We start from the raw sequence: 23,367 nt of genomic DNA on the forward strand, positions 1-23,367 counted from the left end.
CCTAAAACAGCTCAACAAATATGCACGGGTCCGTCACTTCTACATGGAGTCCCTTCGGTCCATCATTGCATCCATAGAGAAGGGAGACTATCTCGCCTCCATAGACATACAAAACGCATACCTGCATATGCCTATTGCACCCGCCCATCAGAGATTTCTCAGGTTCGCAATCGACCAGAACCACTACCAGTTCGTGGCTCTCTCGTTTGGACTAGCCACGGCTCCCAGAGTGTTTACCAAGGTCATGGAAGCCACCATGGACATTCTGCATTCCAGAGGCATAGTAGTCGTTCCATACCTGGACGATCTACTCATCAAGGCTCCCACCTTCAAGGACTGCGAGCTCAGCGTCTCAATCACAATCGACACTCTGAGTCGCATGGGCTGGTTAGTCAACCTACAAAAGTCATCACCAACCCCGAGTCAGTCTCTGACCTTCCTGGGAATGCTATTCAACACCTCCAGGGGTCTAGTGCTCGCACCCTCCTCTGCAAACCCCCTTGATCTCTCCGGTTTGCCATGAGAGTCCTCGGCAGGATGGGGGCAGCAATAGATGCGGTCCCATTTGCCCAGTTCCACCTCAGTCCTCTCCAACTAGTCATCCACAAGTCCTGGGGCAAGAACTTTCTCTCTCGACAGGGAGTTCCGGCTAACGTTGTCAACCAGGAGGTCCCTGCATTGGTGGCTCAAGCCAACCTTGCTAGCAAAGCGGAAATCCTTTCTCACAGGTCAATGGTAGGTTCTGACCACCGATGCGAGCCTGACGGGTTGGGGTGCGGTGCACCTACACCACAGGGCAAGTGGTCCCCAGTGGAAGCGACCATGCCCATCAACATCCTGGAAATTCATGCCATCCTCCTGGCATTGAGGGCCTTCCATCACTTACTGGCAGCCTCTCACATCAGAATACAGTCGGACAATGCCACGGCTGTGGCATATGTGAATCACCAAGGGGGGGACCCGCAGTACCCAGGCGATGCGAGAAGTGACACACATCCTCCACTGGGTGGAGGACACAGGGTCGGTTCTCTCGGCGGTCCACATTCCGGGTGTGGACAACTGGGATGCAGACTTCCTCAGCCAACAAGGAATAGACTCGGGACAGTGGTCTCTCCATCCTGAAATTTTTCGCCAGATCTGCCATGGCTGGGGGACCCCGGATGTGGACCTAATGGCATCCCACTTCAATGCCAAGGTCTCCAACTTCATGGCCAGAAAACACGATCCACGGTCGCTCGGAGCAGACGCTCTGGTTCAGGACTGGACCCAGTTCCAGTTTCTGTACATTTTTCCACCTCTCCCCCTGATATCCAGAGTGGTGAGGAAGATCAAGCAAGAGGGAGTTCCAACCATCCTAATCGCGCCGGACTGGCCCAGATGTAAATGGTACGCCGACATCGTACAACTTACAGCAGACGCCCCCTGGCGCCTCCCCGACAGCCCGGACCTTTTATCACATGGCTCGTTCTACCACCAGAACTCAGGGGCCCTCAATTTGACGGCGTGGCCCTTGAAACCTGGGTTCTAACCCAGGCAGGGCTCTCGCCGGACATCAATAGGACCATGATCAGGTCACGGAAGCCAGCCTCTGCCAAGATTTATTACCATACCTGGAAAGCTTTTTTTATCTGGTGCGAATCTCGTGGCCAGACCTTATTCCCTTATTCCCTCCCCAAACTGCTTGGTTTTCTCCAATCGGGTCTTGAGGCCAGGCTGTCCCTGGGCTCGCTTAAGAGCCAGGTGTCAGCCCTCTCAGTGCTTTTTCAAAGGCGCATTGCTACCAAGCCGCAAGTAAGGACATTCCTTCAGGGGGTTTCCCGATTGTTTCCCCCCTACAGACGACCACTAGAAACGAGGGACCTCAACCTGGTCCTGACAGCATTGCAGGAACCACCCTTTGAACCCCTTAAGGAGGTCCCGCTCCGCCTTTTATCCCAGAAGGTGGTTTTCCTGGTGGCAGTCACCTCGCTACGCAGGGTGTCTGAACGGACCGCACTCTCCTGCAGACTGCCTTTTCTGGCTTTTCACCAGGACAAGGTAGTCCTCCGTACGGTCCCATCCTTCCTTCCGAAGGTTGTGTCCAACTTCCACCTCAATGAGGAAATTTCTCTGCCTTCCCTTTGTCCCGTCCCGGTTCATAGAGTGGAGAAGGCTCTGCATACGCTTGACCTTGTCAGGGCATTGCGTATATATGTGTCTAGGACTGCGCCCTTCCGGAAGTCTGATTCTCTTTTCCTTCTAAGGCGGCCGCAAGGGTCTGCCATCTTCCAAAGCTACTTTTGCCAGGTGGATCAAATCCACCATACAAGATGCCTACCGCCTTAAGAATTCTCCTCTTCCAGCTGGTATTACGGCACACTCTGCACAGGCGGTAGGGGCCTCCTGGGCCATTCGGCACCAGGCTTCGGCACAACAAGTGTGTAAGGTGGCCACTTGGATTAGCCTACTCACGTTTACTAAACACAGAGTTCTGTTGTGAATTTGGTTTCTGGGCTCCCCCGGTGGTCACTGGTGGTACTGAACTTGTGTGCTTCATCTCCTCTGTTCACCTGTTTCCATCAGGATGTGGGAGTTGTCTATTTAGCCTTGCTCCTCAGTCATTTCTATGCCGGCCAACAATGTAACCAGAAGCCTTTCTGTTCCATGTTCCTGCGCCTAGACTACTATCAGCTAAGTTGGACTTGTAGTCCTATGTTTGTTTTGCATTTTTGTTCCAGTTCTCTGTGATAGTATATTTCTGAGACTGGAAGCTCTTGTGAGCTGAAATTGCCACTCTGGTGTCATGAGTTGATGTTAGAGTCTTAAAGTAATTTCAGGATGGTATTTTGAAAGGGTTTTCAGCTGACCGTGAAGTTCCCTTTTCTGTCTTCCTACTATCTAGTAAGCGGACCTCAATTTGCTAAACCTATCTTCATACTTCGTATGTCAATTTCCTCTGAAATCACAGACAATATATGTGGGGGCTACTGTCTGCCTTTTGGGGAAATTTCTCTAGAGGTAAGCCAGGTCTGTATTTTCCTCTGCTAGGGTCAGTCAGTTCTCCGGCTGGCGCTGGGCGTCTAGGGATAAAACGTAGGCACGCTACCCGGCCACTGTTAGTTGTTGCGGTAGGTTTAGCTCACGGTCAGCTCCAGTTACCATCTTCCAATTGCTAGTCCTTTTGTATGCTTTACTACGTTCTCTTGCCATTGAGAACCATGACAGAGTTCTTACCGAGTTCTCAGTGGACGCGAGCCTGGGTAGACGGGTTCTGCAGGCGGCGGTGCCCCAAGTTTAGGGGCCTGTCTGCACAATATTCATTCATTGCTTCCCACCCAGGGACTGCTTTGGGAAGTTGTTATGGACCTGGTGGTTAGGAACACTTGGAATGACCTGGTAGGTTAACCAGAAATATAGGACAAGCTCTGGGGATGTGGGAGCTTTACTGACCGCAACCCTGATCCTATCACACACACTATAGGCAGCTGTGGAGCGTTTCCTAACTCTCCCTAGACGCCTCTTCACAGCCTGAGAGCTAGCTACCCCTAGAGAGAAACAAAGCCTCACTTGCCTCAGAGAAATTTCCCCAAAGTAAGGCAGCCCCCCACAAATAATAACGGAGAGTTAAGAGGAAAATACAAACATAGGAATGAAAACAGGTTATAGCAAATGAGGCCCACTAATAACTAAATAGACAGAAGATAGCAAGGGAACTGTGCGGTCAGTATAAAATACTACAAAAATATCCACGCAGAGAATACAAAAAGACCCTCACACCGACTCACGATGTGAGGGGCGCAACTCTGCACCCTAGAGCTTCCAGCTAGCAAGGAAATAGCATATAAGCAAGCTGGACTGAACTCATCATAAACTGAGAAACATGTTTCCAAAAACAATGAGCAAAAATGAACTAGCATGAACTTAGCTTCTCCAGGAGGAGACAGGTCACACGGGAAGTACCAGAGAGATCTGAACCAATACTGAATACAATGACAGCTGGCAACACGTAAAGACCTAGGTGGAGTTAAATAGACAACGAGCATAGCAGAAAACGAGGCAGCTGTGAGCCCAGCTAAAGGCCAGCAGTATCATTCAAAGCCACCAGAGGGAGCCCACGAACAGAACTCAACCAAGTACCATTCATGACCACAGGAGGGAGCCCGAGAACGGAATTCACAACAGGAAGTCCCATGGTCCTGTGTCCCCCATTGAGGCGACAGGGTAAAGGAGATTTTTGTGTACTCACCGTAAAATCTCTTTCTCTTAGCCTCTAATTGGGGGACACAGCTCCCACCCTGTTGCCCTTTACGGGCTGTTATTACTGTTGAGTTCTCAAATTGTTCTTTGAGCTCGTACATAGTGGCCTTCTTATAGGCATGGTTATGTTATTCATGTTAAGTTTTTCCTAATGCTTTTTGCACAAAACTGGAGAAGGCTGACACCGTCCAGGGGTGTATACTGCAGAGGAGCCACGGTTCATCTTTTTCAGATTATGCATAGTGTTGCCTCCTAGTGGACAGCAGCATAACACCCATGGTCCTGTGTCCCCCAATTAGAGGCTAAGAGAAAGAGATTTTTCCGTGAGTACACAAAAATCTCCTTTTCATCCTTCCTAGGATTTTTGGCTTGGTTGTGAGTCTGGAGATTCTGAATTTTAGGCACCTAAACTTCAGTTTGTAAAGGTTTTATGCACTTAAAATTCTTACTTTCCTTCGTAGAAGAAACCAGGTTTTGATTTCTTAAAATGTTTCACTCTCAATATCTTGGCTTTGAAGTGAGCTGGAGAAGACAAGGCCTTAGCCTCCTTTTTTTTGTAGGAGATGTTTATGCTCTTTACACCCTCTTTCAGAGCTCTAGACCACCTGCAAGCTCTTCTAGACTTGCTCAGGGGATTGTCGCTTTGTGCCAGGCTACTTGTGTAGTCTGGAACTCCTTTTCTGATTGTGTTAAGAAATTTTCTTTCCATCTCTTATGCTGTGTTTTTCACACACTAATTTCCAGGAAGATCATCTGTTGATCATCACCACTATTCCCGCATCTCTTTTAGCTGCCCTCTCTCTAGATCTATCTTCATTTTTTTCCATCAGGACAGGATGGGTCACTGCTCTCATTCTTCCATTCGCTATGTTCAGTACATTATCCTTTGATCCTTGGCCCCTTCTCCTCTCAGTTTCACGAGCGTTCCTTGCATCGTTTGGTTTTATCATGGCTTCTAGTATTTTCCTATCCATTACAGAAACCCTCCATAGTTCTGACTCTCCTTTCGTCATTTTTCGGGTCCTGCCTATGTCAAAGATTTATTCTAGTGGTTTTGGACTGTGATTTGGGAACCTTACAGCTCCATGGGTGGGGCTGCTTCCTTTCACATTTCTCTCATCTGACAAGAGTGGTCAGTAGATATGTGCTAATAAAATCACAGGTTTCTGGTACAGTGCCCAGGTTCGTATTCTGTGACTTTTGGACAAGAGCCCTGCAAAACACCTCTGACTCCATCCTCAGCTACTCTTCTGATTAGGCGGCCTTGTGTCGCATCGTGTGTACATCATGCCGCAACAACAATGCCAGGCCAGCTAATCAAAAGAGCAGTCGGGATGCAGGCAGGTAGGAGGCAGTTTTGCAGGGTTCCTGCATGGCAACAATCAGGGTCCCATAAATTAATTTGCTCATCTCTAGTGGTCAGGCTTCTGGGCTTCCATTCCCTAGGTCGGCAATGCTGCCACCTAGGATGCAATTTGCACCTTCACACAGTTCTTTCTAGGTTCTCATCATGACCTTGGGCTTTAAGATGCTGCGAGTCACCCTGCACTTGTTAATCCACATGGTCAGTTGTTTTGTATTGCCCATCCTATGGGACTGCTATAGGATGTCCCATGGTGCTGTGCCCTCCAGTGCTATTTATAAGAAAATCTTATTTTTATATTTCATGTAAAATTCCTTTATCCTACAAGGGGATATCTTGGACATAACAACTACGTGCCTTTTGTTTTCCTCAAATTTTTTTTTAGAGGTGTCAGTCATTGATCGCTTCTGACAGAGATTCAGATACTCCCTGTCAACAGAGCAGCAGCTTCTCTTCCTGTTCACAGGGAGAGACTAGTGGTGTCGTGCTGATTGACAGCAGACTTCTATGCCTAATTGGGGGAAGCCGGCTGTCAATCTGCAGGACACAACTAGTCCCGCCCTATCTACAGGAAGAGAAGCTGCTGCTCTGTTGATAGGGAAGACACAAAAGAGCACAGTGAGGTCAAAAATACTCTGTTGTAAAAAAAAAAATCACAGTAATCAGCAAGTGCTAGTCAAAAGATGTAAAGAAAACAGGGTATTTAGTTGATACGTTTTTTTGCAAAAAAATGTATACTAAGCTGCTCCACCAAATCGTCAAGGTATACCCTTATAGAGCAGCCCTAACTAATGTATAGAATCCCTATCTGATGTATTTAAAACCTGATCATCTGTATAATACCTGTATAAGCAGGGTTCAGAGAAGGACTATCCATGTGGACATGCAGGATGGAGCAGTTCTGGTTCTGTTGATAGGGAGTATCTGAATCTCTGGCAATGACCGGTGCAAGGTACAACAGACAGTTAGTTGTTCTGTTAGCAAACACATGTTTTTTTTTTTGTTTTATTTAAAGTCCCAGATATCCCCTTTAAAAACATTGGAGGACACAAATCCCACACAATTTTTTTTTGTTTCTATTTTTCCATTGTCAATTTTAGTTACCCATGGGAATTGTCCTCTTTCCTGGGTTCAGGCCATGTTGGTTCCTGGTTGCTAGATTTCTTTGATGCTTTCCTCTCCTAATGCTTTTTGAACAAAAATAAGCTTCCTAGTGTCTGAGGAGAGTGTATAGCCCATCATGCAGAGCCAGCACTTTTTTTTTATACCTAGTAATGGCCTTCTAGTGGCAGGGCCTATACCATTAGATTATTTATATGTGTTATTACATCTAGATTTTCCTTGATCTATAGATTTTAGTTTAGATTTTCTTTAACTTTTTTTCTGTATCAACAGAACAACTCGCCGCTTGCACAAATTTCTACCTAGACCAGCATCAGCCGAGGTGTAGGTATGTACCCTGTAGAATTTTGCGAATGTATGAATGGATTACCAGATAGCGGATTTGCAAATCTGGCTTGCAGAGACCTGGTGGCGAACGGCCTAGGAAGTCCCCATCGCATGGGTGGAGTGACCTCTCATTCCCGGTGGTGGTCGTCTATCTTTAACTCGATAAGCCTCCAGTATAGCCCAACAGATCCAGCAGACAATAGCAGACTTGGAGGCAGGGAGTACTGTACGACAACTCCCAGGAATGACAAACAAGGCAGTCGAACGTCAGAAGGATGCTGTCCTTGAGAGGTAGAAGCGTATGGCTCTAAGTAGGTCCAGCTTGTGGAAAGACCTTTCCAAAGGACGGGCAGATTGAATAAGGACAATATCCTTGTTGATATGGAACAGAGAGACTACAATTGGAAGAAATGAAGGAACTGGTCGCAGTACCGTCTTGTCCTTGTGGAGGATGAGGAAAGGAGAGCTGCAAGAAAGAGCTGCTAATTCTGAGACCCTCTCATGGAAGTGATCGCAACAAAGAATTCAACTTTCCCGGAGAGAAGGGAAGACGCAATTTCCTGAATGTGTTTGTAGGAGGGTCCCCGAAGAACGTTCAAAACTTGCTTAAGGTGCCACTCATCCACAAGAGGATGATACGGTGACGCTAGGCGAGAAACTTCCTGAAGGAAGATCTTGACATGGGGACGAGAGGCAAAATACCGTTGAAACATTTGAAAGAGTATAGACCTGACCCTTTAAGGTACTAAGATACAAACTGTACTCTAGCCCTGATTGTAACAACTCCAGGATGGATGGAAGGGAAAAAGACAATGGGAGCTGTGTGGCTGTCTTCACACCAGTGAAAGAAGGCCTTCTAGGTCTGATGATAAATGCGTGAGGACGAGGGTTTCTTCACCTTAATCCATGGTCTGTGTGACCTGAGATGGGAAGCCTGCCTCTCTCAGGACTGCAGCTTCAACAGCCATTCTATTAAATTGAGACCAAGAATTATGGTGGATGATGGAACCTTGCGAGAGTAGGGCTGGTCGGTCCAGGAGTTTCTAGGGTACAGATTTGAGTAGGTTGACTAAGCCTGCGTATCATGCTCTTCTGGGCCAGTCTGGAGCCTCTAGAGTGACTTAAACTCCTTCTGCCTTGATATTCTTGATGAGTCTGGGAATTAGAGGAGGAGGTGGAAAAGGGTACGGAAGTTGAAACTGAAAGCATGGAATGACCAGGGCTTAGTAACCGAACGCCACGCGGTAGCAAAACCTGGCCACAAAACAAGGGATTTTGTGATTCCGTCACATCAACATCGGGAGTGCCCTACCTCCGACAGAACTGTTCAAATATAGAGGGGATGAGGGATTACTCGCCGGAGGAGAGGCCCTGAAAACTTATGAAGTTGGTGGCCTAGTTGTTCATGCCTGAAATGTGCACCGCTGATACTGCAGTGCTGACATGTGCTGCTCGACCCACTACCAAATCTATGAGACCTCTAACATGAAGGCCTCGCTGCATATCCTGTCCTGGTGGCTTATGTATGCCACAGCCATGGTATTGTCTGATTGAATGCGAGCTGGTCAGCCCGCTAGAAGGTCCTGCCAGTGGAGTAGTTGGATGTAGATGGCTCTGATCTTGAGGAGATTAATTGGAAGAGAGGTTTCCCGAGAGTTCCAGTGACCCTGGACTGTGTGTCTAAGGAAGACCGCCCCCCATCCGAGGAGACTGGTGTTCGTTGTGACAACCTGTTAGTGGAGGAATGATCTCCCATGCCGAATGGAGGAGGATATACTCCACCATGCCAATGACCGCCTCACTCAGAGAGGCAGAAGTATGGGGCAATCCAGGGAAGAGATCCTTTTGACCAAAGCTGACAAGAGAGCCAATTAGAGTGGACTTGTATGAAACTGTGCAAAGGGACGGCTTCCATTGCGGCAATCCTTTTCACTAGTACTGTCCTGCAAAGTCAAAGAGCACGTGAAGATGGGCGTCTTGATGGAGTGAATTCCCAGGCCGAGTGCCAAGAGCATCTCTGGGAGAAGGACTCTGGTGCGGGAGGTACCGAACAGCATGCCTAGGAAAACTAGCTGCTGGATCTAGATCATAGATGACTTTGTCATGTTGACTACCCAACCTATAAGTGTTTAGGGTGATCTGAACACTTTCGCAATATTCGCTGAAGGATGGGCCCTTCTATCCGTTTAGTGCGAAGAATGGCCCTGATGACTACTATGAGATTCGTAAACACTCTGGAAGCAGAGGCCAGTCCAAAAGTGAGAGCTGTAAACTGGTGGAGATTGGCATATTGGATGTCGACAGAACAGAGGAATTCCTCTGGTTCAATAGAGGCAATGACAGAGTGGAGGAATTCCATCCTGAAATGATGGAGGCACACCCGCCGGTTTAGTAGTTTGTGATCCAGGATCGGGTGGAGTTGAGCCATCCTTCTTTTGGACCACGAAGAGGTTGGAATAGAAACATGAGAAACGTTTTTAAGAGGGAACGGGTACAATGACCCCAGCGTGGAGAAGAGCGGAGATGGCCTGTAAGAATCCATGAACTTGGGCTAGGGCCTTTGAAAGATGGGACATGAAGAAATGTCTGCATGGGAGAGAAGAAAATTCTATCTTTTAGCCGGTGGTTACTAATGGCTGTCTTCTCATCCGGTACACGTGGCTCTCCATAATCGACGATGCCTGGGTTGGGTCAGAAGACCGAGGCCTGACCTGTGAGCCACTTCTTTTTGCTTAGTGAATGATAATGGGCGTAGTGAATGATAGTGGGGAAGGGGCGGGTGCAAGACTTCCTGGGTCTCTGCATAAGTAGTAGCCTGGTGCTGAGGGAGGACTGCTGAGGAGGCCTAAGGGTACTGTCACACAGTGCAAGTTTGATCGCTACGACGGCACGATCCGTGACGTCGCAGCGATCGTATGATTATCGCTCCAGCGTCGTAGACTGCGGTCACACTGTGCAATCACGGCGCTGGAGCGATGCCGAAGTCCCCGGGTAACCAGGGTAAACATCGGGTAACTAAGCGCAGGGCCGCGCTTAGTAACCCGATGTTTACCCTGGTTACCAGCGTAATCGTAAAAAAAACAAACAGTACATACTTACATTCCGGTGTCTGTCCTCTGGCGTTCTGCTTCTCTCCACTGTGTAAGCGCCAGCCGGAAAGCAGAGCGGTGACGTCAGACGTCACCGCTGTGCTCGCTTTCTGGCTGGCCGGCGCTCACAGTGCAGAGAAGCTGAGACGCCGGAGGACAGACACCGGAATGTGAGTATGTACTGTTTGTTTTTTTTACGTTTACGCTGGTAACCAGGGTAAACATCGGGTTACTAAGCGCGGCCCTGCGCTTAGTTACCCGATGTTTACCCTGGTTACAAGCGAACACATCGCTGGATCGCTGTCACACACAACGATCCAGCGATGTCAGCGGGTGATCAAGCGACGAAAGAAAGTTCCAAACGATCTGCTACGACGTACGATTCTCAGCAGGGTCCCTGATTGTTGCTGCGTGTCAGACACTGCGATATCGTATGGATATTGCTAGAACGTCACGAATCGTACCGTCGTAGCGATTAAAATGGCACTGTGTGACGGTACCCTTAGTCTAAGAGGTAAAAAACAGCATAGAAGGAGCCCACCCAGTCCTGGAAGAAAATTCTCCATCTTAACAGGTCTCTGTGCCTGAAGAAGACAGATCCTGAGAGAGCGTAGTTGTGAACTGTGGCTGGAGACAGAAACAGAGTGAAGGAGAAGGGGGCAGGGCTAGAAAAAGGCACACTGAAAGCCCTCTCAGTGAAACCACAACAAGCGCTTCCATAGGAGGAGTAAAAGTGCACACGGGAGCCCTCGCGTGCTGATTGGATGGTGCGCACGAGAGGGGCCTGTTCCGGTGAAGTGGAGGCCCAACAAGCCAGGAGTTAAATTTAAGCTAGACAGCGGCACGCCGAAAAGCGTGTGCTGGGGAGATTTGGAGAGCTGGGCTTTCTTAAGTCTTAATTACATCCACCACCTTGAATGATGGACTGTGGAGAAAAGAGGACTAGGGTCCTGACTAACTCTTATCAGTCCATAGGACAGCATCAGGAGCCCCCAGATGAGGAGGGGGTTCACTGGAATAGGAGTCCTCCTTTCCATATCGTTATGGTCCCAGATGGTGCAGAAGACTGTGTCAACCGAGGGGGGGTGGGGTCACTGAAGAGTGACAATGGTCTTCCTCCTGGCACCACTCCGAAGAGAGGGCTGGGGTTGGGGACAGGCAATGACCTTCTGCCACGAACCACCCTGAGACACTCTCTAGATGTGTCAGGGGGTTAGGTCCTGCCTCGCAGACCAGAGAGGGTAAGATGTGGATGGCATCACACTGTTCTCTCATTTGCTTAGTTGGTAAGTCAGGGTGAGAAATTGCACCCTATTACCCTGAAGAGAAGAATCTGAAAAACAAAGGGAAAAGATAATAACACACGACAAGGTGATCTAAGGAAGAAATTGGATCTGGGATCAGATTCAGGTCTGTCTCCTGCTGACACTAAGCTATATTTGATATGCTTTGTGCCAGTCAGTGGGTGTACCCTGCTGAGGAGGAGCTAACTTTTTTTCTTTTTTGCCTAGTGTCAGCCTCCTAGTGACAGCAGCATTACACCCCATGGTTACCTGTGTTACCAATTAAGCGAATAATGGGTTATTCCTGAAAGTATCCTTATTGGTTTAGCATGGCCTTTATTACCTTTACTTTACGCTGATATATCTGTGCAACTGCCGTCACTAGCTTATCTTCATGCAGAATGTAGAAGCTCTGTATTAAAGGGGTGTCATAAGATTTTATTCAAAGTTGTTTACATGCATTCCTTAGAGGATGGGTCACTTGCCAAAAATATGCAAAAAAAATATTTTTTTTGCCTGGTGTAAATGCTGCTGTACTAAAAAATACTTGGAGGACACCCGAGCGTGCTCGGGAAATCTCGAGTAACGAGTATATTCGCTCATCACTCCTCGTAATACATGCCTGTGATACAAATTGTGTGCTCGCTAATGTTTAAAAACCCTAATTTTAGACTAGCAAGAAGAAAAAAGTGAGTTTAAATGCAGGATGAAAAGTATCTCTCTGGGGTATTTTTTTCTGTTTAGGATCCTTTATTTCTACCTTTAGTTTACATTACTTAACCCCTTCATGACCCAGCCTATTTTGGCCTTTAATGACCTTGCCGTTTTTTGCAGTTCTGACCAGTGTCACTTTATGATGTAATAACTCAGGAACGCTTCAACGGATCCTAGCGATTCTGAGATTGTTTTTTCGTGACATATTGGGCTTCATGTTAGTGGTAAATTTAGGTCGATAATTTCTGAGTTTATTTGTGAAAAAAACGGAAATTTGGCGAAAATTTTGAAAATTTCGCAATTTTCACATTTTGAATTTTTATTCTGTTAAACCAGAGAGTTATGTGACACAAAATAGTTAATAAATAACGTTTCCCACATGTCTACTTTACATCAGCACAATTTTGGAAACAAATTTTTTTTTTGCTAGGAAGTTATAAGGGTTAAAATTTGACCAGTGATTTCTCATTTTTACAACAAAATTTACAAAACCATTTTTTTTAGGGACCACCTCACATTTGAAGTCATTTTGAGGGTTCTATATGGCTGAAAATACCCAAAAGTTACACCATTCTAAAAACTGCACCCCTCAAGGTGCTCAAAACCACATTCAAGAAGTTTATTAACCCTTCAGGTGTTTCACAGCAGCAGAAGCAACATGGAAGTAAAAAATGAACATTTAACTTTTTAGTCACAAAAATGATCTTTTAGCAACAATTTTTTTATTTTCCCAAGGGTAAAAGGAGAAACTGGACCACAAACCTTGTTGTCCAATTTGTCCTGAGTACGCTGATACCTCATATGTGGGGGTAAACCACTGTTTGGGCGCACGGCAGGGCTCGGAAGGGAAGGAGCGCCATTTGACTTTTTGAATGAAAAATTAGCTCCATCGTTAGCGGACACCATGTCGCGTTTGGAAAGCCCCTGTGTGCCTAAACATTGGAGCTCCTCCACAAGTGACCCCATTTTGGAAACTAGACCCCCCAAGGAACTTATCTAGATGCATAGTGAGCACTTTAAACCCTCAGGTGCTTCACAAATTGATCCGCAAAAATGAAAAAGTACTTTTTTTTCACACAAAATTTCTTTTAGCCTCAATTCTTTCATTTTCACATGGGCAACAGGATAAAATGGATCCTAAAATTTGTTGGGCAATTTCTCCTGAGTACGCCGATGCCTCATGTGGGGGTAAACCACTGTTTGGGTGCACAGCAAGGCTCGGAAGGGAAGGAGCTCCATTTGACTTTTTGAATGGAAAATTAGCTCCAATCGTTAGCGGACACCATGTCGCGTTTGGAGAGCTACTGTGTGCCTAAACATTGGAGCTCCCCCACAAGTGACCCCATTTTGGAAACTAGACCTCCCAAGAAACTAATCTAGATGTGTGGTGAGCACTTTGAACCCCCAAGTGCTTCACAGAAGTTTATAACGCAGAGCCGTGAAAATAAAAAATAATTTTTCTTTCCTCAAAAATGATTTTTAGCCCAGAATTTTTTATTTTCCCAAGGGTAACAGGAGAAATTGGACCCCAAATGTTGTTGTCCAGTTTGTCCTGAGTACGATGATACCCCATATGTGGGGGTAAACCACTGTTTGGGCGCACGGCAGGGCTTGGAAGGGAAGGCACGCCATTTGAGTTTTTGAATGGAAGATTAGCTCCAATCATTAGCGGACACCATGTCGCGTTTGGAGAGCCCCTGTGTGCCTAAACATTGGAGCTCCCCCACAAGTGACCCCATTTTGGAAACTAGACCTCCCAAGGAACTAATCTAGATGTGTGGTGAGCACTTTGAATCCCCAAGTGCTTCACAGAAGTTTATAACGCAGAGCCGTGAAAATAAAAAATCATTTTTCTTTCCTTAAAAATGATGTTTTAGCAAGCAATTTTTTATTTTCACAAGGGTAACAGGAGAAATTGGACGCCAATAGTTGTTGCCCAGTTTGTCCTGAGTACACTGATACCCCATATGTGGGGGTAAACCACGGTTTGGGCACAAGTCGGGGCTCGGAAGGGAGGTAGTGACATTTTGAAATGCAGGCTTTGATGGAGTGGTCTGCGTGCGTCACATTCCATTTGCAGAGCCCCTGATGTGCCTAAACAGTAGAAACCCCCCACAAGTGACCCCATTTTGGAAACTAGACCCCCCCAAGGAACTTATCTAGATGTATAGTGAGCACTTTGAACCCCCAAGTGCTTCACAGAAGTTTACAACGCAGAGCCGTGAAAATAAAAAATCATTTTTCTTTCCTCTAAAATTACGTTTTAGCAAGCAATGTTTTATTTTCGCAAGGGTAACAGGAGAAATTGGACCCCAATAATTGTTGCCCAGTTTGTCCTGAGTATGCTGGTACCCCATATGTGGGGGTAAACCACTGTTTGGGCACACGTCGGGGCTCGGAAGGGAGGGAGCACTATTTGACTTTTTGAACGCAAGATTGGCTGGAATCAATGGTGGCGCCACGTTGCGTTTGGAGACCCCTGATGTGCCTAAACAGTGGAAACCCCTCAATTCTAACTCCAGCACTAACCCCAACACACCCCTAACCCTAATCCCGACCCTAACCCCAACACACCCCTAATCCTAATCCCAACTCTAGCCATAACCCTAATCACAACCCAACCCCAACACACCCCTAACCACAACCCTAACCCTAATCCCAACCCTAACCACAACTTTAACCCCAACACACCCTAACCATAACCCTAACCACAAGCCTATTCTTAATCCTATTTCCAACCCTAGCCCTAATTCCAACCCTAACTCTAATTCCAACCCTAAGGCTATTTGCCCACATTGCAGATTCGTGTGAGATTTTTCCGCACCATTTTTGAAAAATCCGCAGGTAAAAGGCACTGCGTTTTACCTGCGGATTTACCGCGGATTTCCAGTGTTTTTTTATGCGGATTTCACCTGCGGATTCCTATTGAGGAACAGCTGTAAAACGCTGCGAAATCCGCAAAAAGAATTGACATGCTGTGGAAAATACAGCGCAGCATTTCCGCGCGGTATTTTCCGCACCATGGGCACAGCGGATTTGGTTTTCCATAGGTTTACGTGGTAATGTAAACCTGATGGAACACTGCTACGAATCCGCAGCGGCCAATTCTAACGCTAACCCTAGTTCTAACCCTAGTGGAAAAAAAAAATATTTTCTTTATTTTATTATTGTCCCTACCTATGGGGGTGATAAAGGGGGGGGGGGGGTCATTTACTATTTTTTTATTTTGATCACTGTGATAAGTTTATCACAGTGATCAAAATGTACATGGAACGAATCTGCCGGCCGGCAGATTCGGCGGGCGCACTGCGCATGCGCCCGCCATTTTGGAAGATGGCGGTGCCCAGGGAGAAGACGGACCGACTTTGGGAGGCTCGGTAAGTATGAGGAGGTGGTGGTGGGGGGGTGGATCGGAGCACATAGGGGGTGGATCGGACAGGAGCACGGGGGAGCGGACAGGGGGACGGATGGGGGTACCGGACAGAAAGGAGGACTGGGGAGATCGGGGGCGGTGGGGGGGGGGGGGGGGGGCAGAACATGATTTCCAGCCATGGCAGATGCTATTGCAGCACCGGCCATGGCTGGATTGCAATATTTCACCATTTTCATAGGTGAAATATTGCAAATTGCTCTGATTGGCTGTTGAAAGTGCATCAGCCAATCAGAGCGATCTTAGCCATGTGGGGGCAAAGCCACCCCCCCCCCCCCCCCGGGCTGAAGTACAACTCCCACTCTCCCTGCAGATCGGGTGAAATAGGAGTTAACCCTTTCACCCGATCTGCAGGGACGCGATCATTCCATGACGCCACATAGGCGTCATTGGTCGGATTGGCACCGACTTTCATGACGCCTATGTGGCGTCAAAGGTCGGGAAGGGATTAAAGAGGTTGTCTTATGCTCCTAGATGGGTATAATTGCTTGTAAAAAAACAAGCAACTCTGCAGTTTACCCCTCATTAAAAAAATCAGTCCTTCTGAAAAACTAAGAGACTTTTAATTTTATAGTGTACAGCTGGTTACATAGGTTCCTGCCACCTTGCCGTTTTAGATTGTCTGTTATCTAGGCAAGGAGTGTGTGGCACAAGCTGGCTCTATGCTTTACAGCTTGCAAGATGTTCTCTGAAGCTGTTGAGATCTGTGGATCTAACCAGGCTCTGTCCCCCTGCACTTCTATGCTGCAGAGGCAAAGCCGCCTCTAATTACAGCCTGGACGACGGCGAAAATCAAACCATCACCGTGACCATGTCGCTGGTCCAAACGATCAATCTTCAGGAGCGTGCTGCTCCCATCAAAGTAGGAGTGATGCCCTCTGGAAGATTTTTTTAGACAACCCTTTTAAGGCCCTAAACACATATTTATTATTGTTACTATTATTATTAGCCACACTAACCATTATCAGCAGGATCGGTCAATCTAAAGCTTCTTCCCTCTTTGACTATATTTTCTTTGCTTCAGGAAAGCTGTGCAACTCGATCACAACGAGCGCATTTTATGCTGCTCTCAGCTTGTCTGTGACCAGCTTGTTAGCCAATTTGTGGATGAGGAGATCTTCCACACAGCTGGAGAAACCCTTTATGAGATGCAATGTTGCAGCAAATATATTCAGAGGTTAGTTGGGTCTTTTTCATTTGCAAAGCTAATTTGCAAACTTTTCCTGTAATATCTCACTAGTAATGTCGTCCTGTGTTTTCAGATGGCGGGAAGTTTTAGCTGCACGCAAGAAATTAAGACGACAAATGCGCGCTTTTCCAGCAGCACCTGGGTCTGTGGGCCGTGATGGTACACTGAAAGCTTTACTTCCCAGTGCGGATACCCGCGATGTACAGAGTTTGTCTAAAGGAATTGTTAACTTGGGTCGTGCTGGAAGATTAAACGTTTCCTTTACAAGGTGGGCTCATTGGTCTTTTAGTGCTCCCCCCCACACACACATATTTTGACATAACCATTAGACTTTGTGCATAATGATCAGTGAAATTGTAGAAAACTCCTTCTAGTTACACATTCGATTACAGTATATACAGATGCTTCATTAGCCATTAGCCATAACCCTAATCACAACCCAACCCCAACACACCCCTAACCACAACCCTAACCATAACCCTAACCACAAGCCTATTCTTAATCCTATTTCCAACCCTAGCCCTAATTCCAACCCTAACTCTAATTCCAACCCTAAGGCTATTTGCCCACGTTGCGGATTCGTGTGAGATTTTTCCGCACCATTTTTGAAAAATCCGCAGGTAAAAGGCACTGCGTTTTACCTGCGGATTTACCGCGGATTTCCAGTGTTTTTTTATGCGGATTTCACCTGCGGATTCCTATTGAGGAACAGCTGTAAAACGCTGCGAAATCCGCAAAAAGAAAAAAGAATTGGCATGCTGCGGAAAATACAGCGCAGCATTTCCGCGCGGTATTTTCCGCACCATGGGCACAGCGGATTTGGTTTTCCATAGGTTTACATGGTAATGTAAACCTGATGGAACACTGCTAAGAATCCGCAGCGGCCAATTCTAACGCTAACCCTAGTTCTAACCCTAGTGGAAAAAAAAAATATTTTCTTTATTTTATTATTGTCCCTACCTATGGGGGTGATAAAGGGGGGGGGGGGGGGTCATTTACTATTTTTTTATTTTGATCACTGTGATAAGTTTATCACAGTGATCAAAATGTACATGGAACGAATCTGCCGGCCGGCAGATTCGGCGGGCGCACTGCGCATGCGCCCGCCATTTTGGAAGATGACGGTGCCCAGGGAGAAGACGGACCGACTTTGGGAGGCTCGGTAAGTATGAGGAGGTGGTGGGGGGGGTGGATCGGAGCACATAGGGGGTGGATCGGACAGGAGTACGGGGGAGCGGACAGGGGGACGGATGGGGGTACCGGACAGAACGGAGGACTGGGGAGGAGATCGGGGGCGGTGGGGGGGGGGGGCAGAACATGATTTCCAGCCATGGCAGATGCTATTGCAGCATCGGCCATGGCTGGATTGCAATATTTCACCATTTTCATAGGTGAAATATTGCAAATTGCTCTGATTGGCTGTTGAAAGTGCATCAGCCAATCAGAGCGATCTTAGCCATGTGGGGGCAAAGCCACCCCCCCCCCCCCCCCCCCTGGGCTGAAGTACAACTCCCACTCTCCCTGCAGATCGGGTGAAATAGGAGTTAACCCTTTCACCCGATCTGCAGGGACGCGATCTGTCATGAATCCCAATGGCTAGGGATAGCACAGGACAAGCAAGGTACCAAAAAATAACGGACGAGCTCTAGGGTGATGGAACCTGGGCTGACCGCTGCCCTACGCCTGACAAACGCAACTAGAGATAGCCAGGGAGCGTGCCTACGTTGGTTCTAGACGCCACGCACCAGCCTAAGAGCTAACTAGTACTGCAGAGAAAATAAAGACCTCACTTGCCTCCAGAGGAATGAACCCCAAAAGGTATAGTTGCCCCCCACATGTATTGACGGTGAAATGAGAGGAAGGCACACACATAGAGATGATATATATAGGTTTAGCAAATTGAGGCCCGCTGTAAACTAGAAAGCAGAACGATACAAAAGGGGTCTGAGCGGTCAGCAAAAAACCCTAATCAAAAAACCATCCTGAGATTACAAGAACCCATGTGCCAACTCATGGCACATGGGGAGAACCTCAGTCCACTAGAGCTACCAGCTAGCATAGAGACATAATAAGCAAGCTGGACAAAAAACCAAACAACTGAAAATCAGCACTTAGCTTATCCTGAAAGATCTGGGAGCAGGTAGGCAGGAACTAAACAGAGCACATCTGAATACATTGATAGCCGGCAAGGGAATGACAGAAAGGCCAGGTAAAATAGGAAACACCCAGCCTCTGATGGACAGGTGGAAACCAAAGGCCGCAACCCACCAAAGTCACCCAGTACCAGCAGTAACCACCAGAGGGAGCCCACAAACAGAATCCACAACAGCGATCATTCCATGACGCCATATAGGCGTCATGGGTCGGATTGGCACCGACTTTCATGACGCCTATGTGGCGTCAAAGGTCGGGAAGGGGTTAAAGAGGTTGTCTTATGCTCCTAGATGGGTATAATTGCTTGTAAAAAAACAAGCAACTCTGCAGTTTACCCCTCATTAAAAAAAATCAGTCCTTCTGAAAAACAAAGAGATTTTTAATTTTATAGTGTACAGCTGGTTGCATAGGTTCCTGCCACCTTGCCGTTTTAGATTGTCTGTTATCTAGGCAAGGAGTGTGTGGCACAAGCTGGCTCTATGCTTTACAGCTTGCAAGATGTTCTCTGAAGCTGTTGAGATCTGTGGATCTAACCAGGCTCTGTCCCCTTGCACTTCTATGCTGCAGAGGCAAAGCTGCCTCTAATTACAGCCTGGACGATGGCAAAAAACAAACCATCAGCGTGACCATGTCGCTGGTCCAAACGATCAATCTTCAGGAGCGTGCTGCACCCATCAAAGCAGGAGTGATGCCCTCTGGAAGATTTTTTAGACAACCCATTTAAGGCCCTATACACATATTTATTATTGTTACTATTATTATTAGCCACACTAACCATTATCAGCAGGATCGGTCAATCTAAAGCTTCTTCCCTCTTTGACTATATTTTCTTTGCTTCAGGAAAGCCGTGCAACTCGATCACAACGAGCGCATTTTACGCTGCTCTCAGCTTGTCTGTGACCAGCTTGTTAGCCAATTTGTGGATGAGGAGATCTTTCACACAGCTGGAGAAACCCTTTATGAGATGCAATGTTGCAGCAAATATATTCAGAGGTTAGTTGGGTCTTTTTCATTTGCAAAGCTAATTTGCAAACTTTTCCTGTAATATCTCACTAGTAATGTCGTCCTGTGTTTTCAGATGGCGGGAAGTTTTAGCTGCACGCAAGAAATTAAGACGACAAATGCGCGCTTTTCCAGCAGCACCTGGGTCTGTGGGCCGTGATGGTACACTGAAAGCTTTACTTCCCAGTGCGGATACCCGCGATGTACAGAGTTTGTCTAAAGGAATTGTTAACTTGGGTCGTGCTGGAAGATTAAACGTTTCCTTTACAAGGTGGGCTCATTGGTCTTTTAGTGCTCCCCCCCACACACACATATTTTGACATAACCATTAGACTTTGTGCATAATGATCAGTGAAATTGTAGAAAACTCCTTCTAGTTACACATTCGATTACAGTATATACAGATGCTTCATTTATTTTATATCTTTTATTTTACATTTTATAAAACTATTGAATTTTCTTCTTCACTCCAGGTGTCAACAAGTTAGGGAACAGCTATTTCACAAGATGAAGGTCCAGCACTATTTCCAAGAGCTACAATGGTTGGTATATAACTTCAACAAACTAAGGGTAACAGTCATTTCAATTAAAATAATTGTGCACCATGTGATGAGAAAGTGTTTAAAGAGAACCTGTCACCCCAAAAATCGTATCTGAGCTAAGCCCACCGGCATCAGGGGCTTACCTACAACATTCTGTAATGCTGTAGATAAGCCCCTGATGTAACCTGAAAGATGAGAAATAAAAGTTAGATTATACTCACCCAGGGGCGGTCCCGCTGCAGTCCGGTCCGATGGGCATCGCAATCCGGGTCCTGCGCCTCCTATCTTCATTCAATGACGTCCTCTTCTTGTCTTCTTGCAGCGGCTCCGGCGCAGGAGTTCTTTGTCTGTCCTGTTGAGGGCAGAGCAAAGTACTGCAGTGCGCAGGTGCTGGGCCTTTCTGACCTGTCCCGGTGCCTGCGCACTGCAGTACTTTGCTCTGACCTCAACTGGGCAGATAAAGTACGCCTGCGCCGGAGCCACGGCAAGAAGACAAGAAGAGGACGTCATCGAATGAAGATAGGAGGCGCTGGACCCGGGTCATGACGCCCATCGGACCAGACCGCAGTGGGACCACCCCTGGGTGAGTATAATCTAACCATTATTTCTCACCTTTCAGGATACATTTGGGGCTTATCTACAGCATTACAGAATGCTGCAGATAAGTCCCTGATGCCGGTGGGCTTAGCTCAGATACGATTTTTGGGGTGACAGAGTCCCTTTAATAATGTGTCTTACTGCGTAAAAAAAAATTTCCATAGAAAATTAAGAATTTGGTAAAAGCAATTTGATGTGTTACACAGTGTTCAATGCTCATCTTTTGCCGCAGCCTGCCTGAGTGAACAGGCTATTACACAACCACTGATTGGTACATTTTTACCAAATAGTGGTCGTTTAATGCCATCAGTCTGTCCATGTGAGCAGACCCTTAGACTGCAAGGGAACTGATGTGCGTCCGTACAAATGCGTGGCTCGGGAACTTAATACCTGCTTTCAGTGATTGACAGCAGCATTTAAGAAGTTAGTGCTGTCAAAAACCTATGCCAGCCATGTAATGTAGCCGGCATCTGCATTGCGTGGAGCAGACTCCGCACCATGATATCATAGTATGTCATAAAGCGATAAGGAGGTTAAGACCTTTTGTGGAGTGTGGTGTGTGAAATAACTGAAAAAAAAAGTAATAAAAAGAGTAAGTATATACAAGAAAAAAAATCCTGTTTCTAGCTTGCTCGCTCACTCCTGTCAAAATGAAAGATGTCCAATATCTAAAAAAAATTTCTTTGGAAAAGCAAACTTACTTTCAAATATTTTGTAGCGGCCCTTTATGGTTGTAAAAAAATAAATAAATAAACTAGACATGTATTTCCTATTTTTCTTTATATTTTCCCTTCGATATCCACAAAAGAAAAACAAATAAGGAATATAAAAATAACATAATTAAGCAAAGCTCCATGTATTGCATAAAAAGCAAACCTTTTAGAGCCGTTAAAAGCACATATACAAAAAGAAAATAAGAAAATGTATCTGGTCATTAACGGGAGCAAATGGCCCAGTCCTGAACTGATTAACAATGCTTCATCTCATAGTTAGTGTTGAGCGATACCTTCCGATAGCGATATATTGGATTGGATCGGCCGATATCCAAAAAATATCGGATATTACCGATACCCGATACCAATACAAGTCAATGGGACACAAATATCGGAATATACTAAGCCCTTTCTGTCCTTCTACATCCCGTTCCGGAGGGGGGAAGAGTGTAGGCGGTGTGTGGGCGGTGCGTGGGCGGACACTGTGCATGTCTGGGTGTGCGGGCGGGGTCTGTGCAGCCTGCCAGGGGGGTCTGTGCGGGCTGCCGGGGCTCTGTGCGGGCCTGCCGGGGGCTCTGTGCGGGCCTGCCGGGGGCTCTGTGCGGGCCTGCCGGGGGGTCTGTGCGGGCTGCCGGGGGGTCTGTGCGGCCTCTCAGGGGTCTGTGTGGGCTGCCGGGGGTCTTTGTGTCTGTGCAGGCATCGTCCGATGAGACTACAAGTCCCATCAGACAATGCCTTCTACAATAACAGTGATTGACACATTAGCCAATGATGGGACAGTAGTAGTCCCATCATCCGGCTAATGCGTTGAATGTAAAAAAAAAAATAAATACTTAATACATGCTACATACATACTACATACATACATACATACATTCTACATACATACTACATACATACATGCTACATACATACTACATACATACTACATACATACTACATACATACTACCTACATACATACTACATACATACATACATACTACATACATACAGTATATACTCGAGTATAAGCCGACCCGAGTATAAGCCTACCCCCCTAATTTTGCCACAAAAAACTGGGAAAACTTATTGACTTGAGTATAAGCCTAGGGTAGGAAATGCAGCAGCTACCGGTGAATTTCAAAAATAAAAATAGATGCTCCATACCGTTCATTATTGCCCCATAAGATGCTCCATATAAAGCTGTGCCACATATAATGCTCCATACATTTCATTATGGCCCCATAGATGCTCCATATAAAACTGTGCCATATAGAATGCTCCATACATTTCATTATGGCCCCATAGATGCTCCATATAAAACTGCGCCATATATAATGCTCCATACTGTTCATTATTGCCCCATAAGATGCTCCATATAAAGCTGTGCCATATATAATGCTCTGCACCGTTCATTATGGCCCCATAGATGCTCCATATAAAGCTGTGCCATATATAATGCTCCATACCGTTTATTATTGCACCATAGATGATCCATATAAAGCTGTGCCATATAGAATGCTCTGCACCATTCATTATGGCCCCATAGATGCTCCATATAAAACTGTGCCATATAGAATGCTCTGCACCGTTCATTATTGCCCCATAGATGCTCCATATAAAGC

The 23,367-nt window shown here is 46.5% G+C and overlaps 1 protein-coding gene across 3 annotated transcripts in view; it reads left to right on the plus strand.

The window, feature by feature from the left end:
- The window catches only part of MCM3AP (minichromosome maintenance complex component 3 associated protein), a 146,749-nt gene that overhangs the window by 73,903 nt on the left and 49,479 nt on the right, over positions 1-23,367 (plus strand). For all 3 annotated transcript variants that reach the window (XM_077272422.1, XM_077272420.1, XM_077272421.1), the window contains exons 9-14: positions 6,995-7,049; positions 16,589-16,741; positions 16,827-17,021; positions 19,748-19,900; positions 19,986-20,180; positions 20,383-20,451. In XM_077272422.1, coding sequence (XP_077128537.1) covers positions 6,995-7,049; positions 16,589-16,741; positions 16,827-17,021; positions 19,748-19,900; positions 19,986-20,180; positions 20,383-20,451 — 820 coding nt within the window. The remainder of the gene's footprint in view (positions 1-6,994; positions 7,050-16,588; positions 16,742-16,826; positions 17,022-19,747; positions 19,901-19,985; positions 20,181-20,382; positions 20,452-23,367) is intronic.

Source organism: Ranitomeya variabilis, chromosome 7 (genome assembly GCF_051348905.1).
Source record: "Ranitomeya variabilis isolate aRanVar5 chromosome 7, aRanVar5.hap1, whole genome shotgun sequence".
NCBI classification, from domain to species: domain Eukaryota; kingdom Metazoa; phylum Chordata; class Amphibia; order Anura; family Dendrobatidae; genus Ranitomeya; species Ranitomeya variabilis.